This window comes from Colias eurytheme, chromosome 19 (genome assembly GCF_061535395.1).
Source record: "Colias eurytheme isolate Ceu_HAF_F1 chromosome 19, ilColEury1 Martin Lab GWU primary, whole genome shotgun sequence".
Taxonomy (NCBI): domain Eukaryota; kingdom Metazoa; phylum Arthropoda; class Insecta; order Lepidoptera; family Pieridae; genus Colias; species Colias eurytheme.
Genome location: NC_142998.1, coordinates 3,350,745 through 3,371,303, shown reverse-complemented (window position 1 = coordinate 3,371,303; position 20,559 = coordinate 3,350,745). Strand labels below are relative to the sequence as shown.

General features: G+C 32.5%; 1 protein-coding gene across 22 annotated transcripts in view; it reads left to right on the top strand.

Annotated features, from left to right (window-relative positions):
• The first annotated feature begins 9,865 nt into the window (after positions 1–9,865).
• The window catches only part of LOC149900068 (tropomyosin-2), a 28,594-nt gene continuing 17,900 nt past the window's right edge, over positions 9,866–20,559 (top strand). For 4 of the 22 annotated variants that reach the window (XM_090112908.1, XM_090112907.1, XM_090112912.1 and 1 more), the window contains exons 1-3: positions 9,866–10,006; positions 15,329–15,480; positions 16,423–16,548. In XM_090112908.1, the coding sequence (XP_089969034.1) occupies positions 15,367–15,480; positions 16,423–16,548 (240 nt within the window). In that variant the 5' untranslated portion in view covers positions 9,866–10,006; positions 15,329–15,366. Of the gene's footprint in view, positions 10,091–15,328; positions 15,481–16,422; positions 16,549–18,387; positions 19,048–20,559 lie in introns of those variants that run through there. The other 18 variants (XR_016457782.1, XM_090112900.1, XM_090112899.1 and 15 more) reach the window with 10 other exon arrangements.

Sequence of the window (20,559 nt, the reverse complement as noted above, 5' to 3'; positions counted from 1 at the left end):
ATTACTTAAAGTTTAACTGACTTCGTAAAATAATAATACTAAAATAAATGGTTTTGTTGTTTTTTGATTCGGTATTTTTATTTAAAAGAATACGATTAACAGTTGTCTCTGTTAAATGTTGGTAACTTTTTATGCATAATTCACTATTTATTTTTCTACCAAGCCATCGATATCGGTATCGGTATCGGTATCGCCGATACATTACTACAAATATCGGTATCGGTATCGTATCGGCAAAATCATGTATCGTTACATCCCTATTTTATATGTAACTGTAAAATAATAAAGACAATTATTTTGATTCAAAAACATTTATACAACTCAGAAAGATTTCCCTTGGAAATAGGTATCTAACTACATCGGTAACTAATAGATACCAACTGTTTCAGTTTCTATTATATGTCACTCCTCACTGTAGTGCAATTATAGTGGATAATAGTTTACTAAATCAGCCTGATTAGTTTTTTGATTATTGTATTATACTCTTATTAGTTATTGCTTGAATTGATTGATCAATCAATCCATACTAATATTATAAATGCGAAAGTAACTCTGTCTGTCTGTCTGTTACTCAATCACGCCTTAACTACTAAACCAATTTGCATGAAATTTGGTATAGAGATATTTTGATACCCGAGAAAGGACATGGGCTACTTTTTATCCCGGGAAATAGGATAGGTTTTATCCCGGAAATCCCACGGGAACGGGAACTATGCGGGTTTTTCTTTGTCTGCGCGGGCGAAGCTGCGGGTGGAAAGCTAGTTACATAATATCTATGAGTTATGTCGACATATTGTGATAGATTTTTGTCCATATATGGGAATGTATCACAATGTGATTCATTTGTACACTTTTCTCTCATGATTCACTTGTCTTCACCTAAATACTTTGTTATGAATAAGTCGAAAAACACCGTAATATTAACGTTAACATGAACATTAACATTAACATCCAATTCCTACTAATATTATGAATGCGAAAGTTTTAAGTTGGTGAGGATGGATGTATGGATGTTTGTTACTCTTTCACGCAACTGAACCGATTACAATGAAATTTGGTTTGTAGGTAGCTGAAGACCCAGAATAAGACATAGGCTTTTTATCGCGGAAGCACAGGAACAGAAACTATGTGCGGGTTCTTGGAAATCTAGTAATAACATAATATTCGACACAATATATTTTTTGTGAATGTATTGATGCATCATGATATTGGATATTCTAAATTAATATGTAATCCAATAATTGGAATTAGCTACCAATTAATATTAAAAATATACGTTTGAAAGAAGATACCTTGAGGGTTTTCAAATTTCAACCATAAATCGAAAAAAACAATAACGTGCTTAAAATAACAATAACGTGAGAATAAAATATGATGATCACAGATATATTACCTATATTAAATTATTATACTTCTTATAATATATCACACGACTGAAGTCGAATAGCAGGCAAGTAGATGTACAAATATATGATAATTGATAATTATCTAATGAGATCTATTGTCATCACACTGCGTTAAAAAGTTTTGTTACGTTATCATCAACATTATAACAATAACTTGGTGCATCTTCGTGAGAATTGGTTAACCGAATTTTCTTTTGATGGGAAAATTATTGCCGCGTCTCTACGTAATTTATAGATATAGGGCATCATTATTGTAAAATAGCAGCTGCATTTTGGGAATAGCTAACTTACAAAAATATGCGATAATATTTTTGTTTTGAATTAAAACCACAAACAGAAATTAAATGGTTTTTACTATACCTAGGTATTTATAATGACTTAACCAGACAACAACTGAGTACTTACCTAATTAAATTATTTATCTTTGTCATAATAATATCTTGATGCTATAAAAGGCGAGAAATAAAGATATAATCATACCTTTCAATGCAGAGTAATATCACAGGTAATATATTGTGAAGCTGAGATTAAATTGCGACTTACAGGTTGAATTTATTACATATATAAATAATTATTAGCAATCTGTGCTGAGTGCTCAATAATTACATGATTTGTTTATTTATTGTTAGGTTCACATCAAGTTTCTAGTAGTTCTAAGTACGTATAGCTGGAGAAGACGCATAATATTTCATTAAAAATGATCCAGCCGTTTAGGAGGTTGTGACAGACACACTTACGTAGACAGGTGGAAATGTAAAATCAGTCTGCCATCTTTGGCCCGTACTGACCTAAGAAAAACTACGTTACCCTATAATTATGCGTGCATAATTAGCAAATAGAACATTAAGAGCACGTAAAGCCTCTAATATATCTTTACTTTGTATCAGCAAGTGACCCTTAAGTATTGTCCAGCGCCAAGGCGAACAGACCTTAAACCCTCGTCTGTCGGAACACAGATCTGAGCCAAAAATTTTGTACCCGTTGTCTGTCGTGGCACAGATCTGTGCCAAATCATCGCCGGTTGGAAATTAGCTCATTGTAACGCAAATATAGTTCAAATCTGCATAAACGACTATTTAGTTGATAGCTTATGAATTACTGAATATTTAAAGTCCATCACTTAATAATTTGACCGATAAATATTCGAAATATAACAGTAATTATGTCATACTTTAGTCGAGTAACTTTTAAATTTTAAAGTTTTAAAAAATGTAAAATTTTGCGGAAAGTTGATAAACGGTAAGTATTTATTGTTCTTTTTATTATTATTCACTATATATCCTAATGTTTATGTGCCGAAATAATGAAAATTACCAATAATTATACCACAAATAATGGCTCCAAATATGTATCTACCATTTCACTGTACGTTGCTTAGTTTTTGACCCCTGGTTAATCGTATTTTATTTTTAATATTTTATTTGTTTTTTACATCATTTTACAAGAAATTTTATGAAGATTTTTATAATATAATTCAAAATTTGATACTGTGTTCCATTTTAAAGATATTTCGTTTTCAATTCAGAACCGACAATAATTTCCCCGTAAAATTCGCGTACAGGATGTTCGCATATTGTATGAAATTGAAAAATTTAATTGTTCGTCTTCATACATATGTTTTGTTTATATTGATGGGTATCGTTTTTGTGGTATTTATTGTCCTCAGGTTTAATACGATATAATCAACTATACAAATTATAGTCCGTAACCTCTATGGAATTCCTTTAATTTTAGTATATTATGGTTAAAAGTGTATATTATATGCTGGAAAAATAGTAAAAAAAACCTACATCGGGAACAATGGTTTTCACTATGACCTATATATAGGACAAAGTGACTATGTTACTATGTAATTTGTGTAGGACAAACTGGAAAAGAAATTTAACACATTAATTGTACAACATATTCTTACCTTAATACAAATGCAACATATTATTTTTTATTGGGGAACCATATGTTTCTGAAAAAATAAAAAACCGGCCAAGTGCGAGTCGGACTCGCGCACCGAGGGCTTCGTACAAACTTATTTTTTTAATTATGCTGTAGGTATCTTTAATTCATATTTTAGAATTCTTTATCTGTGCTATAAGACGTTGCTATTGTAAGTTTTTATAACCTTGCAAATGTCGAAAATTACGAAAATTTGCAGCATAAACGGTTGTATCTTTTGATTGCGTTGGCATATATTATGTTTGATTCTGTTTTTATTTTGTTTTTCTGTCGTCTCACAATTTCAAAATGAACGACAACACGGGAGTTGTCATTTTTGAAACCCAGATAGTCCAAAGATGTTTTTACACATATTTTGGGGTTATTTCTTTAAAACTGGAAGAATGTTTTTTTATAGTTTTGAACCTCAATACGATTCGCGCTTCAAGGACTCCGAACAAACCTACTTTTTATTATGTTTTAACTTCTAGTGTTTTTAGTGAATTTTTCTTTGTCTGTGCTGTAAAACCTTGCTTTTAACCATGTCCACTTAACTTTTGACCCGTAGGTTTTGATTCCCTTGCTAGTAGTTGCGGTTTTCAGAATATGCCGCATATGAATATTATTTCTTCTTATTGCGTCTTAAATCTTATATCTCCATACCAATTTGCATGAAATTTGGTATGGAGATATTTTGATACCCGAGAAAGGACATAGGCTACCTTTTATTGCGAAATATGTACCACGGGCGACGCCGGGGCGGACCTCTAGTATGTATATAAAAATGAATCGCAAAATGTGTTGGTAAGCGCATAACTCGATAACGGCTGAACCGATTTCGATAATTCTTTTTTTATTATATTCCTTGAAGTACGATGATGGTTCTTATGTAGAGAAAACGTAAATATGTACCACGGGCGAAGCCGGGGCGGACCGCTAGTGTATTATAAATCTGAGTTTTTAATGTGAATATCAAGTTAATACATGTAGCCGTTCATTAGTTGTAAGTTGAAATTATTATTTTTTTTTATATAAAGTGTAATTAAAAAAATCATGTTATTTGCGATTATTCTCATATCTGTTTTATAAAACATTGCTTTTTACCAAATTTAAAGATTTTATGTACTTGGGAAGTACCCTGTCGGTTTTGATTCCATTGCAAAGTCAAAATTTGCTAAAAATTGCAGCATTAATGGCTGCATCCCAAAGGGTTTGGTTTTTAAGGGTCCAGAACCCTAATAGGATCACGTCTGTCCATCCCATCTGCCCATCTGTCTGTCAAGACCCATTTTCACAGGAACGCGTGATGTGACATAAAACTGAAATTTATATTGATTACTTGAGTCGATTGAAGCTGTGAAAAAATCAAACTTATAAACCAACGCAATCAAAAGATAAAGCCGTTTATTAACTCAGGCCCCGGAATCACAGACACAATAGAAAATCGATTGTATCGTGGACCGATCGGGCCGTTCGGGGCTCAATGGGTTATGCTGCAAATTTCGACATTCGCAAGGGAATCGACACCTACAGGGTACTTTCCGTGTACGTAGAGTTTTGAAATTGGGGTAAAATAAGGTCTTATAGCGCAGATTGAAGAATAATTTCGAAAAACATAAAATTTCGGAGTTACAACATAATAAAAATGTTGTGTGGTTTTATGAAACCACGGTAAAAGTGAAACTGTTCGAACGGTTCCGAACACTGCCTTATACCTACTCGGCAGCCGACCGTCACGCGACATGCTCTACACAGACCAAAAAGTTTGAGACGATGTAATAAAAGTTTCACTTTAAAAATTGGTTTGTTCGGAGCGCACGGTGTGCGAGTCCGACTCTCACTTGGCCGGTTTTTTATTCTTATGTACTATATGTAGTACATTCGTAGGCCGAATGTTAAAGCTGATGTAGATCGCTGTCTGAAGATTATTTTTATTTGCATTCATGACTTTAAATAGCCTTGGAACATTACTTATTTAATAAAACGAATTAAATGCATCATTTGCAGTACGCCTGCAAATATAAATCTACCCTCTCATTTTGTAAATGACTAGCGATAACAATTATTGTATTTTTGCCTTTTGGTGTCAAAACTGCTTCTATTACCCAGAAGAAGAATGCAATTTTTCTATTTGAAGATATCACATTGCTGTTTAAACTACATAATCAATAATAACTTATTTGTTAGGTAACCCTAAAATAAACTTCAGTCTTGATATTTTAATTTTCTTTCGAAAATAAAAATTTGTATTTGATAGAATAACCTTTTCTGATTCGTAAGCATTTGAGTATCAATAAAAGAGAATTCAAATGGATCCAAACAACGATTCTTATGGCAATGGAAGACAAGACACTCCAAGGCTTACTTTAACAATAGGACGTAACAGTATTTGAAATCAAGAAATATAACTCTGTATATTTTGTCAAATGAACAGATAATAATACTAACACGATTAGTGTTTGGGAATTTACAGCTTTTAATTCCTGATACCAGGATTCTTCATGAAATTCTACACATAACACGTCTTACTTTATTCCAATCAAAATATTTTTTAAGTTTCATGCTGTTTGTGTACTATGGACTCACTAAACTACTGAACCGATTTTAATACAATTTTACCGATTAGTTTATATCTTACTTACAATATGCTTGGAAATACTGCATGTATTGAAGTACAACTAGATTGGATAGCGTTCATCACTTTCCTGATCACATTCAAGTGGAACCTCGTGGTAATAAATCGTCGTCTCGAGGCGGTCGTTGTGTCCGATCCGATGTATAAGAAAAAATGAACAGAAGTTAACATTATTTATGCTAAGTTGCAAATATTCCTATTTATTGGCCAATGTTGGCGTCAACACCACACATTACAACCACATGAGTATATAAATAGTACCTGAGACACAAAGCTTCATAAGAATTTTTTTTTCTGTCAGTTAAGTAAAATTTATTTAAGTAAATAAAACATTTAGATGTATAATAATTGTTTATTTATTTTGAATCTTTAAGTTTATTGATTTTTATCCTTAACATAAGCTGTATTTTATAAAAAATATTTAAAACTCGAATTTCCGAAATTTTTGATTTATAAGTTAAATGTAACGGTTTATAATTATGTTATGGTATAATTAAATGTAGATTTCACTTTTGTACAGCTTTTCGATTTGTAGTTGGACAACATTTCATTTTATAGGTACTATATTATAATAACTAGCGGTCCGCCCCGGCTTCGCCCGTGGTACATATTTACGTTTTCTCTACATAAGAACCATCCTCGTACTTCAAGGAATATAATAGAAAAGAATTATCGAAATCGGTTCAGCCGTTCACACGTGATGCCGTGACAACGCGAAACGGGTGCGGACCCGCCGCCTTTTTATAGCTCCCGCCGCGAAGCGCGTCGAACGCGGCAACTGATACACAAAAATAATCCTTATGGCATGTAATTCACGCGCGATGACTTATAGCGTATTTCATGTATAACTTTGGTGTTTCTACACCGATTTACATGATCCTTTTACTATAACCTGCCCAGGAGTATGAAGAATAATTGTGCCAAATTTCGTTAAAATCCGTCGTGTAGTTTTTGTTTCTATAACGAATATACAGACAGACAGACAGACAGACAGACAGACAGACAGACAAAAATTTTACTGATTGCATTTTTGGCATCAGTAGCGATCCCTTATCACCCCTTCATAGTTTTTTTTTAAATATATTTCATGTACAGAATTGGCCTCTCTACAGATTTATTATAAGTATAGATTAAGAGCATGAAAGATAAAAAGCATTTCTTCATAATGCTATTGTTACCACAAAAAATATTTTCTTAATCGCTAATTTTAAGAAAAAATAAATTAAAATTAAAATTGATGTGGAGACGTTAAACATACAGACGTTAGAACAAAGTCCACAATAAGAATGAAGTCATTTAGGAATAAGACGATTTTTAAACATTAATAAAAACCTAAATATTTTAAAAAAGTAAAAATTACTGTTAGTTTTTATCTAGTTTTGATTAAAATAAAAATAAACAAAAGTAGCAAAAATTTTTGAAATGTTCTAATTTTGGAGCAGACTGTAATGTCTGTATTTGTATGAACATATGTGGAGATCGCGTCCACTTATTTTCATGCGTAAACGATGATATTCATACTCAACTTTCTCGAATTTTTATAAAATAAACCTATGTTTTTGTTATATTCACTCAAAAGATTGTCTATTCTAGTGTGAAAATACAAAAATAAAAATCTAAAATACCTTGATATTATTTTTTTATGAGTATTTTTCTTTACAATGTCATATTTTTTCAAAATGTGTGGGAAAAAATGCTTCTAATAAGTAAAATAAACACGCCAGGGAGTAAGTAAGGTAACTAATATAAAGTTTGGTTATCTAGTTAGCATCAAAATTTACAAGAGTGTCACAGGTTAAAGTTTACATCATAAATTTTAATATCGAAAAAAATCGGCAAATCAGCGCCGACCGCTCGAATTTCTCCGACAGACAGCACCTTTTTGACGCGGCGCGCCGCGACAGTTGAGGGGTTAAAGGTCCCATGTGGGTCAACACCAGCCATACGGTTGGTGACTCATAGACGACACGTATTTCGAAAATATATACAAATGTCATCTTGACATGGAATCATTTTCCAGAACAGCTGTCAAATTTAAAAAGCTGAAATTAAAAAAAATACTGTAGACAGCTGAAAATTAAAAAAATATATATATATGAGCATAGACAAATCTTACCGATAAATTAAACTTATTTTTATTTTTACGTTATGGATAGATAATAAAGTGTATACTTACTTATTAAACGAAAATAATTAGAGATTGGTATTTTACTGTTTAAATCAAAAATTATTAATTATTACTACTTACCTACCTTATAAGTATACGTACTAACTTAAAATTTTAATTATAGAAATTATTAATGTTGAGGCCGTACGTACATTCGGGATACATTTTTATCAAGCTTACGTCAGTGGGTCTTCCAATAAACGGAATGACCGAAGAAATATTTATTATGATTGATCACGTATTTACATGGTATGTGAAATAAAAATGTTTAATGAATTGAAATACCTAATTGAAACTCCACATACCTACAAAAATTGTAAATTCTTAGTTTAATTCCTATTTTATCTACTACCTTTAGAGTAAAAAAAGGCAAGAAAAAGGTACATACCAACTTTTTGTATTATATTATCGCTTCACCCAGAAAAGCTACAAAACTGATCAAACAATAATTTTATAATACATATTATGAACTTTTTTATTACGTCCATATAAAAAATAAATAAACCGATACTCTACACGAAACCTTTTTTTCGTGCAAAGAGGTTTAACTATTTCAGTTTTTAATTAAAATTAATAACGTACAGATACTATAAATTTGTACGCAGGTTGTAAATATTATCAATTTATTTAATTACCATTACGGTTCCATAAATTTTAAGTATTTAAATGGTAAGCATGTTTTCAACACCTTTCAAGCGAATTAAGATAGCCTTGACTGCAATACGCACCACAATTCGGTTACTATTTTGAATAAAATATAAAAATTATTTTTTTGTAATATCACACATAATATTATAATACTGTACCTTTCACAGATAATATAATTCTAGGTATGTAATTATATTCTTGTGGTCTGGACCTCTGGATTCATATGTCCTAGAGAATATAGGATGCATCGGGGTAGTTCCGAATGACAGGGTAAATCCAATAATGTGAATTAATATCTACGTTAGCTACATTTGAATAAATAAATATGATTGCTTTTATTCCTGTCCATTTTAAAATAATACCTCGATATTTTACGATAAAACTATCCTCTGAAGAGGCATTCACAATTTTCGGAAATTATCCCATATTCACACTCCTAAACTACGAATTCTCGAAAACAGGAAAACTAGTAACTAGGTAAACTAACAACTAATAAATTAAAGGCACACTTTATTTTCGACATCTAGGAACAAATCTAGATTTTTTCAGAAATACTGATTAGATTTTTTGGCAATATTATTGAATAAATTACATTGGATGATGGGATTTCATGAATTTCGTTAAAAAAATATTCTATTTCTTGTTGTCGTATTCCTCTTTATTTTTGAATATCTTTGATAATAGTGCCAATTTTAATCCTCTTTACATTAGCATTAATATTAAAGATAATAAAAAATGTACTCATTTAATGTTAGACCCGAAGTGAGAATTCCGAAATATAAACTACCTAAACAGATTTCAGCGCATGCACTATAAGTACCTATAAATATTATGCATGTATTTTTTCTTCCTCTGTTTTTTAGTCTTTAGCCGTGTTAATACTATTTCATTCACAAATAACGGAATTTAAGTTATTTGGTCTATAACATAGTACATGAGTGCGTACTGTTTGCAACTTGCAATCTAAATTTACTCCTGGATACCTGATGCTTAGCTTGCGTTCTCTAAAACGGATTAGTCTGTAAGCGCATGTACTTGACCTTGTTGCCATCCTTAAGATTAATTGCATTAAGTATATAGAAAAAGTAATGAAATAATCGAAGCCTTCCCAAACCGTATTCTTGGAGCGGGGTTGTCATCTCCATTCGTGGCGGTAAGGCGACACCGAAGGAGCCGCGGCCGCGCTTGCCAGTCGCACCACAGCTCGCGTCGACTCGACATGTAAGTACTCTGTGTAGTGCCATAGTGAATTTGTGATTTTTTTTTTAATTTTCCGAAGTGCATTGATCATTGTTGAAACAGTTGGTAAGTGAATTACGTGTAGCTGGATCGAACGAATTCAAAAATTGAGGATTTTGGAGTCTGAACGAACCATAGACAATTTTTTTTATTTTTGTGTCAAATAAGTTATTCCAAATTTTTATTTATTTTTGCTCTAAGTAGTTTAGAAATTACACAATTTTAAGTGAATGCATCACCCTTCAAATGTTTAAATTATTTCATTCATGCGGGCTGTACGCCAAAATTGTAGTATTTTGTAACTTCGCCCTATATCTATTCTATTTTTGAATATCGCGGTGCTCGATTACATTCCCGGTAGCCAATGGGAACCATGTTTGTTCGAGATTCGGTGCGTTTTTGGCAACAAGCCAAATTCTAGCCAATGGCGTGCAAGCGCGGGAAGCGGGGGCGATAGATTAACATTTATTCAAAAGTGCGAGGGAAATTTTTCAGGAAAAGTTATTATATTTTGATAAATACTAAAAAATGCAGTATATTTAATTGTAATAACTACATAAAAATTATTTAAACATATAAACAGTTAAGTGAAATATGAGAGCTATCTGAATTCGATACAACTAAATTCGTCATTTATACACAAGGACGTGACAAAGATTAATTAATAAAAAAAGTCTTAACGCTCATACATTTCGCGTAAACACACAAAAACTGTATTCAAAGGTGACAATTAGTAATTATTGAAGATTTTCTAGTGACTACAGGTACTTTGAATCTATTTTTAAATACTTAAGCCTTGCTAGTCTCTAGGTATATTGAGCTGATCTGACGATGCATTATGTATTTAAAATATTATGTGTAAAGTTTTATAAAATGTTCATAATATAGAAAACCTTACAGTGTACCTATATGTTACTTTCTATGATAAGTTAGACTATTATATAGCGTATGTCAGCAGTTTTGCTTGTATGTTTCGATAAATTTGTAGATAGTTACTGTTTATACCTACCAACCTGCGATCCAATTTTCAAACGAGCTCGAGACAGTAGTCTATCATCTATGTCTTCAAAGTTCAAATACACACAACACACATGCAACCATATAAATATAATATGTTACTCAAAACTTTAAAGTTCATTTAATCCAGGCATAGGTATCAATATAGGTTCAATTTCATTTCAGTTTCATCAATTTCAAAAAGTAAACAATAGATAATAATATAGAACTTTCCTAATCAGCGAACCCTCTTTCAAGATAATATATACATATCTCTTTTAAAACTAATTAATTTCCTATAAGAATCTAAATATGTAATTTAAATACAATCGTTTTCTTCTTTGAGATCATTCCATCATTTTCACCAAGTGAAAATACTGAAAATATTACATACCTACTACCAGATATATACCTAAGTAGGTATGTTCATAATACATAAACGTAAACAAAGTTGGGATCATTAAAAAATTAAAATGATAGTATTGGAATGCTATTTACATGCGCTATTAGGTAAGATGGAACGTGCCATGTCTCGAGTAATTAAATCGAACAATTATATTCTTACTCAATAACCTTGACATCCGTAGGAACTGACATTTGACCCCCTATTTATAATTTCTATGAAAGAATATAATAATTATGTATGTAAGTACCTATGTAGTATGTACTATATTTACTAGACACAACTAGAAGCAGGGCTGTTTTCCAATGTTTGTTTACCTATCAAATTCTTTGATTTGTTGTTTTGATAATTGCTTTTAAAATTAAATTAAGAAGAATCACATACCTACACATTAGATTATATCAAAATAATTAATCTAATGTAGATGTGGTTATATTTCATTGGCCTATTCATGATGCATTATTAGATATTGTTGTTGATTTTTTTTCATTGAATTTTTAATTGAAGTTATTATGTGGTTTGATTACAATACAATATTTAAATAGTTTTATCACTTTACAAATACCTAATACTAGCAGAGCCTTAATGAAAAATCATCCAAAAATAAGAATAGACAAATTTGCGTAGGTCAGTCATGTATATTATAAACAGACTAGCTTACCGTCCGCAACTTCGCCCGCGGCTTCGCCCGCTTTATCTAAAACCTAATAAATTATATACTTAAACCTTCCTCTTGAATCACTCTATCTATTAAAAAAAAACCGCATCTAAATAGCATAGTTTTAAAGATTTAAGCATACAAAGGGACATAGGGACAGAGAAAGCGATTTTGTTTTATATGTGAACTCTGCACAATACAATTTGTAGTGATTTGTATTATGCATGATATTTCACACATAACCGAAGGTATGGGTCAGACAGTGTCCCGTTCATCGGCACAGCATCCACATTTTTGCGAATCATGACTCAGACAATGAAATATTTTCCCTTTGAATCATACGAAGGCTTTGCTTTAATGCTAACGTCAAATATACATAGGCCTTAGTTGGTCATTCTTTTTATATGGATTGCATTGTCAAGCTTCGTTGTTGATTGGTCACTTAACATTTTTTATAGAATCTACCTATTTATCTATATAAACTACAAAGTAATAATTAGTGTTTTGTATAATATTTTAGTCGAATGTTAGATAGACTTATAAGTTTAACATTCAGAGATAGAATAACTAGCAGAGAAAGTTTTGCCTAATTGCAATTAAGATTACTTAAAATAATTATATCTACCTAACTAGGTACTTTAGTCACAAAAAAAAACCTTGACCTAAAATAAAAAAAAAAATACATACTAAGTATGTTTTCCATGTAAGTATTGATAAATGTAATACATTCTGTCTAGTTATAGATAAACAGCTGTTATCCAAATTAAATATTCACACTTTTCAATCATATCAAAACTTTTTATTTCTCCATCGGGCACTGAACCTAAGTATATAAATTTTAACCTCTCAGGAACTTTTTTCAAACAGTAACCAATGCATATGTAAGTAATAAAGCATCTTAAAGGATGTAATTTCAATTAGGTATGGAAAATTATTTCCCTGATTACAATACGAATACTTGACTAATATGTTAATAGAAACCTTGACTAGACTTGGCAAATAAAATAAATACATTATTTCAATGGAACCAGCAAGGATGTTTTCACAAGGAAATTCCTTTTGTATTCTTAAATTAAAAGGCTTATTAGACCACCCAATTTTTAGGGACCCTAACCCTAACTAAGAGTGGTGTAATAAGACTTAGGGAGTTAGTGTCCCGATTTAGGGCGATCGGGTCTGCCCGATCTGCCTAGCTCCCTAAGCGCCCTGCAGATTGGGTAATGTAATAACGTTTAGGGCGGTTAGGGAGCTCAGTTGCCGCCACAGAGTACATTATTATAACTGGTTGCCGCGCGACTAGTGCGTGGAGTGGGTGCTTTTGTATGTAAGGTGTCACCAAACTTCCCTACTACAGGTTTATATAACTTAAAAGGGAAGTTCCAAATGTTTGTGATCACACTGCCATGTTAACAAATAAATAAATTGTTTAAATCAATTGTTTATTTAATTGTTTTAAAACTCAACAAGTGTTCAAATTGTTCTGCACCTACTCTAATTAATTCATTAAAACTCCCGGTTCAAGCACGCTTAGTATTTGCATATTTGAAAGCTTTTCACGTAACCGCAAATACTCTTTCACCCAGATCTTTCTCTTCTTTTTTTAATATTTGTTATTGCGTCAACGGTTGCCACTGCTACAGCAACTTTTTGAAGTTTCGATACTGACGGCGGCATAATGTAAAATGCAACAATACGTTTATCTCTCTAGACATTCGCGTATAAACTGAGTTAGGGCCCAATTCGCAGAGAAGTGTAATAAGCGCCACACTAACTAGGGAACACGCCCACCCTAGATGCAGGGCCCTTCATATCGGGTAGTGTAATAAGCCTTTAAACTAGCTGTCCCCGCGTTTTACCCGCATATTGCTCCGCTCCTGTTGGTCTTAGCGTGATGATATATAGCCTATATAAATGGCCTATCTATCACCGTAATAATTTTTTAAATCGGACCAGTAGTTCCTGAGATTAGTACGTTCAAACAAACAAACTTCAGCTTTTTAATATTAATATAGATAGGCATCAAGTTATAATATTAAAACCCATCGAATTATTTTGCCTAAAAATAAACGAAAATTCAAAATACAAACAAATATACTACACTAATAAGAATGTGAATCAGACTTAAAACTAAAAATCAATGAGATATATTGTAACACGTATAAATAATTATTGGTTCCAAATAATTCTCGTCATAAAATATAACCAAGACAGGCTGAATAAATAATACGAATATTGAAATCTGCTCAAGGGGCATCGGTATCACTTTAAAATTCTTGGAATCATTTTACATGAGATAAATCCACAGTAATAAAATCTCATATGTTTTATTTCGAGTGCAGATCAATGAACTTTATATGAAGAGCAATGCCCAATGGTTTAAACTTCCCAGTTACGGAAGTTGGTAATTAAGTAATTAAGTAATTAATTAAGTATTCACTTTGTTTGTAATACTAGTTGAGTATTAAGATTTTGTTTTGCGTAGTTAAATATAAATTAATGCAGTAACTAGTAGCACAGTATTACCATTATTTTGGTAGTGTAAAACTTGGTGAATTAAATTTGCAAAGAAGTGTTTGGTAATTCTGGAATTTAGGTGGTCTATGCCTATGGTGACTGGTGATGTATTTTGCTTTATGGTAAAATCGGTAAACTGTATGAATAACTGTTAGTATTTTTTTTTTAATTTTTCTACAGACTAAATGTAGGTGATAATTATCTTTTTGCTGGCTAAGTTAAAAGCCTCAATCACTAAGGAATCTTCGATCAGCAACGGGGTTTACGCCATGTATGCAATGTTCCTGCCTCTGGGAAACATGTAGGAAATACCTCTGTCTCCTTTGAAAGTATTTAGAAATGCTTTTTTATACTTGTTTCAGCGTTCAACGAAAGATCAATGCACTTCTCATAAATTGAAAAATAATAATGCTAAGATAATAATACCGTAACTAGTAATGAAACTAATAATGAAAGTATGATGTAATAATTGTATAAAATACAGACAAAAAACATTAAGTTTGCGATGTATTTAATGTAGCTAATGTGTGAGGTTTTAAAGAGGTTTTTGTTCAGAAATAACTGGTTTTTGGTTGCAAAACATATACAATGTACAAAAAATATACACTTGGTTAAATTTTTTTGTCTAATATTTTAAATTCGCGAAAAGTGTAAAAAATAATGCATTAATGATTTTCAATACTATTATGCATCTAAGTCTATACAAGATATTAATTCTACGAAATGTTCCCAGTTTTCGTCTAGGAAACAAGCAACACAAACCCCGCCAAAATGGACGCGATCAAAAAGAAGATGCAGGCGATGAAGCTGGAGAAGGACAACGCACTTGACCGCGCCGCCATGTGCGAACAGCAGGCCAAGGACGCCAACCTTCGTGCTGAGAAGGTACCTAGCATTTCATGTTATCCTGGTACTTACAACACCTTAAATCCACTTGTGCTAGGCAAAAAGACCATTAAAAACATTCCACCAAAGTGGCAATAAGGTATCAAAATAAATAATTAATTGCCTTGCAAAAAACATCAAAAAAGTTTGAATTTTATCAATCGGATTGTACAACAGAAAGAATTGTTGTTTGCATGATAAAAATCATGTTAATGGATTTCTTCTTAAAGTTAAAATTACTAATCTAACTAACATTAGTAAAGTAAATAAAAGAAACAATCCGTTATAGTGCAAATATTTCAGAAATCTGCATCTATGGAGTTATTTCACTACTAATAGACTACCATAATATCCATTGGTATAAACCGCTTTGAAATTCTTGTCCTTAATAAAGGGATTAAAGTCCCTTTCAAAAAGGACCAATAAAACGTAGGGTCTTGACCGCACTGCTATGTGCAAGTAGCAGGCCAAGGACGTCAGCCTATACGTTCAGATTCAATGCGCCATTAATCACACGACTTCTTTGTAATGTATGCGTTCTTGGTACCATGCCCTTTTTGTCCCCTCTTGTCCCTTTGCCTTAAGGGCCCTGTTGTGTTGTTATGTTTATTTATGCAACGAAGTATAATGATAAATAAAATCCGCAAAATATTCAAAATGACTACATTTTCATTAGGATTGGTTTTACTGAAATCTACCTGAGACGACCTAGTCACTGATTCTGTATATTAAATTACAGTGAACACGATATTCCATTTGTCACTTTACCGTTATTAGCCGATATTCTTTTATTGATACCTATCTTAAAATTATTTTACGTTCGTCGATCCATTTGTTTTCAATTAAGTAGCAAAATTATTAACTTCCTTTTTACATATCACGTAGTGTTTTTAACGCATTAAAAAAAAATCCACTAACCTTAATTCGCTTCCTTTAAAACAGGCCGAAGAAGAGGCGAGACAGCTCCAGAAGAAAATCCAGACGATTGAAAATGAGCTCGACCAGACCCAAGAGGCCCTCATGCAAGTCAATGCCAAGCTTGAGGAGAAAGAGAAGGCACTACAGATGGTAAGTCTTTTTAAATTGATGGCATTATGTTGATACTACTACTACTTTCTATATTGGATAATTTATATAACTCCCAATGTGGGTATGTGAAAAATAGATAGGGTTTGATAGTTTTCAAGTAGGTACACAGAAACCAACCTCGTATTATCCTATTAAGTATTAATATTATAAATTTATGTGAAATTGTTTGTATGGATGTTTGTTACTCTTTCACACAAAAACTACTGAACCGATTACAATGAATTTTAGCACACATATAGAGATTAGAGGGTAACTTGGATTAACACATAGGATAGGTTTTATCCCGGAAATCCCACGGGAACGGGAACTATGCGGGTTTATCTTTGAAAATGCGGGCGAAGCCGCGGGCGGAAAGCTAGTTATTTATATTTCTATGTCTCATTCCTGGTTAATATTTCGAAACGATCAACATACCGAGCTAAATATAAATCTAATTAGCTTTCATGAATTACAAAACAGAACAGATTATGGAGGGTTTGCAAAATGCTGGTGCTTTGGTTGAAATTAAACTAGAGCAGTCAATTTTATCAGACAAGATTTCCACGGATAGTATGGAAAACTACTAAGGGAAAATTAATATAAAATAGTAACATTAGAAGGAGAAGCATAAGTACCTTTTTATCCTCACATTATTTTGTTTCGTGCTCTTGGATAAAACAATTGTAGCAATTGTAGGTAGAAATAATACCAATTTGTCCGTATATTTCTTCCGGAGGTATTCCTGCAATGAGTGCATAATATTATGTGCTAGGTAGGAATGTCAATTATTAATGATGGTTAATTGATCGCGTCTATATTTTTTACTTGAACACATACTTACACATCATATTTTTGTAGAAAATATAATATCTTAAATTTTAACTAATGTAACTATGTTCATTATTGGCATTGGATTTGTTTTATTGATATGTAGATAAAAATTGGCCTTAATATAAAATTCTTTGGTAATATTTAGCGAATAGTTTTTCTCCATTACCTATTAATTGTTCATGTATTTAAACATAATTATGAGACTTCTATGTTAATGTTTAATATTTATTTCCACGTTTATCTAATGAGGCAAGACCTTGACCTGTAATTGACGGTGTTGGCTTTGCTGTAAAAACATTATCTGTAAATAACTAGCTATAGAAAAAGGTATCTTGAAATGTAAGTAAAATAATACTTGGAATTAACTTGCTTTGTTTGGGGAAACATTGTTAATATTGTTAAACAGATGGAGGCGAGATTAGAATCTGCGTTGAACGCGCCTCGCGCGCGCCGTGATGTTATTTTCAGCATCGCACACCGAATATGGGCCCGTTGCCCGGTGTTTCGGTAAAATTAGACGGACGTCTGCTATACATTCTTGCTTCGTTTAATAGCTTTTTTATTGCATGTTCAAATCATTTCTTAATGCATGTTTAACTTTTTTGTATGAAATCGAATTAGTCAATTTTCGAAAGTATTTTTTTAACATAGGGTCTATATTTTTTTTAATTCAACGTTATGGATAATGAAACTAAGACCATCTAAGACTAGATATTTTGATGATATATACTTACTCATATAATAAAAAATATGCACTATTTTATATTCATAAAGTATGATTCATCATTAATTGAAATTAAAATAATAACAATCACAAATCATTTGGCAGTCCATAGTCATTAATTTGTTTGAATAGATGCCAAATGATTATTTAGAATTTAAACAATGATTTTAAATTTTACCGCGTTAACTGAACCGTCGGTAAAACAGTGTTTGACAAGTACTTAGTACAAAAGATGGCGGGCGAGAAGCGACAGCAGCGCCACGTCTTTGTTATTAAAAGAGACTGTCAGTCAACATGGCGGCGGGCGCTGCGCGGCCGGTCGGAGCGCGCGTGCAGTGATGTCCGCGTCCGCGCCCCACGCCCACGGGCGCACCCCCGTGCGGCGCAGGGGGCATCAACACCACCCGCGGCTGAGGGGCGACCGCATTCCCGCCCCCGGGCCTACCGTAAACAATACTCCGTCCAAAGATGTGACCTTAGACTGCAAAACAGACGATGTTGTGCCTTGTGTCAATAGTGTTAGTGAATCTCAAGAAGTGACAAGGACGAATAGTGACGATGCACTTTCGAATCGAAATATAATCGAGGACTCGAATATAGATGATGATGAATTCGATATTAAGGTTCCCGATGCGGAGTCCAATGGTAGTTCCGATGATGACTTTTCTTTTAGAGAAGAGAGGTCGGCGGGTGACGGTTCCGAGGTTGTGCCCCTCACCTCGGATATATCTGACGATGATCCTGAGACCGCAGAGCTAGCAAAACTCAGGTGTCCAAGCGAATGCACTGAAGTACTAGCGGCGAGGGAAAATCGTAGAAATCGAAGATGCGCTGATTATCCAGGTCTCGCGTTTGGCAGTTCTATTTTCTCTTCAGATACAATGATGAAATTCTCCATCATCAAGAATGAGTTGCAGAATATCAAGAATACGGCGTTAAAAAGGGTAATGTCCTATATTATTGTACTTGTGTTTGAAACGGCAAGCGAACAGGCGTGGGTTTAATGCGCTAGAACTATTTTTAATCACATTTCGTCAGAGAATCTCGTAATGTGCTCTGTGAAGCGATGTGGATTGCGATCAGCTGAGCAATTGACATTTCGCTTGGACTTGTTTACGCGTTTAGTAGCTCTCACTTCTACTAGATGTCGCCACATTGATTTGTCAAATGGAAAATTTTCCATCCCATAAATAAAAAAAAATACCTAATTAAAGTTATTATTTTTCAATCAATAACGAAATCATAACAAGACACGTTATTATTACCATGCCAATTAGGTATATATTCTAGGAAATTATAAAATGGATGTTCATACAATGATGCAACTATTTATCTTCATTTTATCTCAAAGTATCTCATGACATGTTCTCAAGAATGTCTAGTTTACTGATAACAGAATTCTTACAAAAATCCTTTCATCTATAATGAGAATGTAAAGATAATCTTTCTAAGATAGCACATATTTTTTATAGTCAACTTTTTTTATTATTAGTAATGTATATCATTTCTATTCTATCTTTTAAAAAGTACACACCAAAATTTTACCCATATTATAATTTGTCAAGGAATTTTCATACATTTTTTTTTTAGATTTTTGCTGTAATGCTAGGATAATTAGATACGTATTTAGATACACAAAAGTACATAATAATGATTTATCTGTATAATCAGGTATTTTAGTCCCGTCCTACTAGGGCCCTTCTGGCCTCCAACACTCAAGCGACAGCCCAAGCCGAGGTTCGTGAGCCCGTCAAGGGGGGACATCCTTACACATGTTGCTACCAGGATGAACCTTCAGTTCACCCTCATCAGACACATTTGCGTTAAGACGTAGAAGCCCTTCTGGCTAACATCTGCAGACAACACATAAAAAAAGTCATTATAGTATTATAAACAGTTGATTTTGCATCAAATATCACAATTTCAGTTCCTACTACATGAACATTTCAAATGTAAGTACAGGTTTTTTACATTATTCGAGAAAATACACAGGAATTGCTATTATGCATTTTCCTCGGACAGAATACAAGTCTTAGCTAATAATATATCAATGCAATTATTAACACAAAAATGATGTTCAAATGTAAGCCAGGTTTGCACATTGTATAATAAATCATTATGTGCGTTTGCAAGTAGAATAAATGAAATAATTAGGAATTGTAATGAAGCAGTTGGACGGGAAATGCTACAATTACTGAAACTTGTTTATTATACAGATATTTTCAATTTACAACTGTTTATAAACGAATTGTTATTATTTCATAGTTTATTATGATAAAAGACAATCACTTCATTGACGACAAAAAATATAATAAATGTAACCAATTAAAAATAATTGAATGCTCTAACATTCCTTTTTTAAATTTAGATAATAGTAGGTAAAATGGAAATTCATTGATAGGGTAGGCGGGGAAGTATTCATAGGATATTTGGTCTTAGGTATTTTTATCACTATA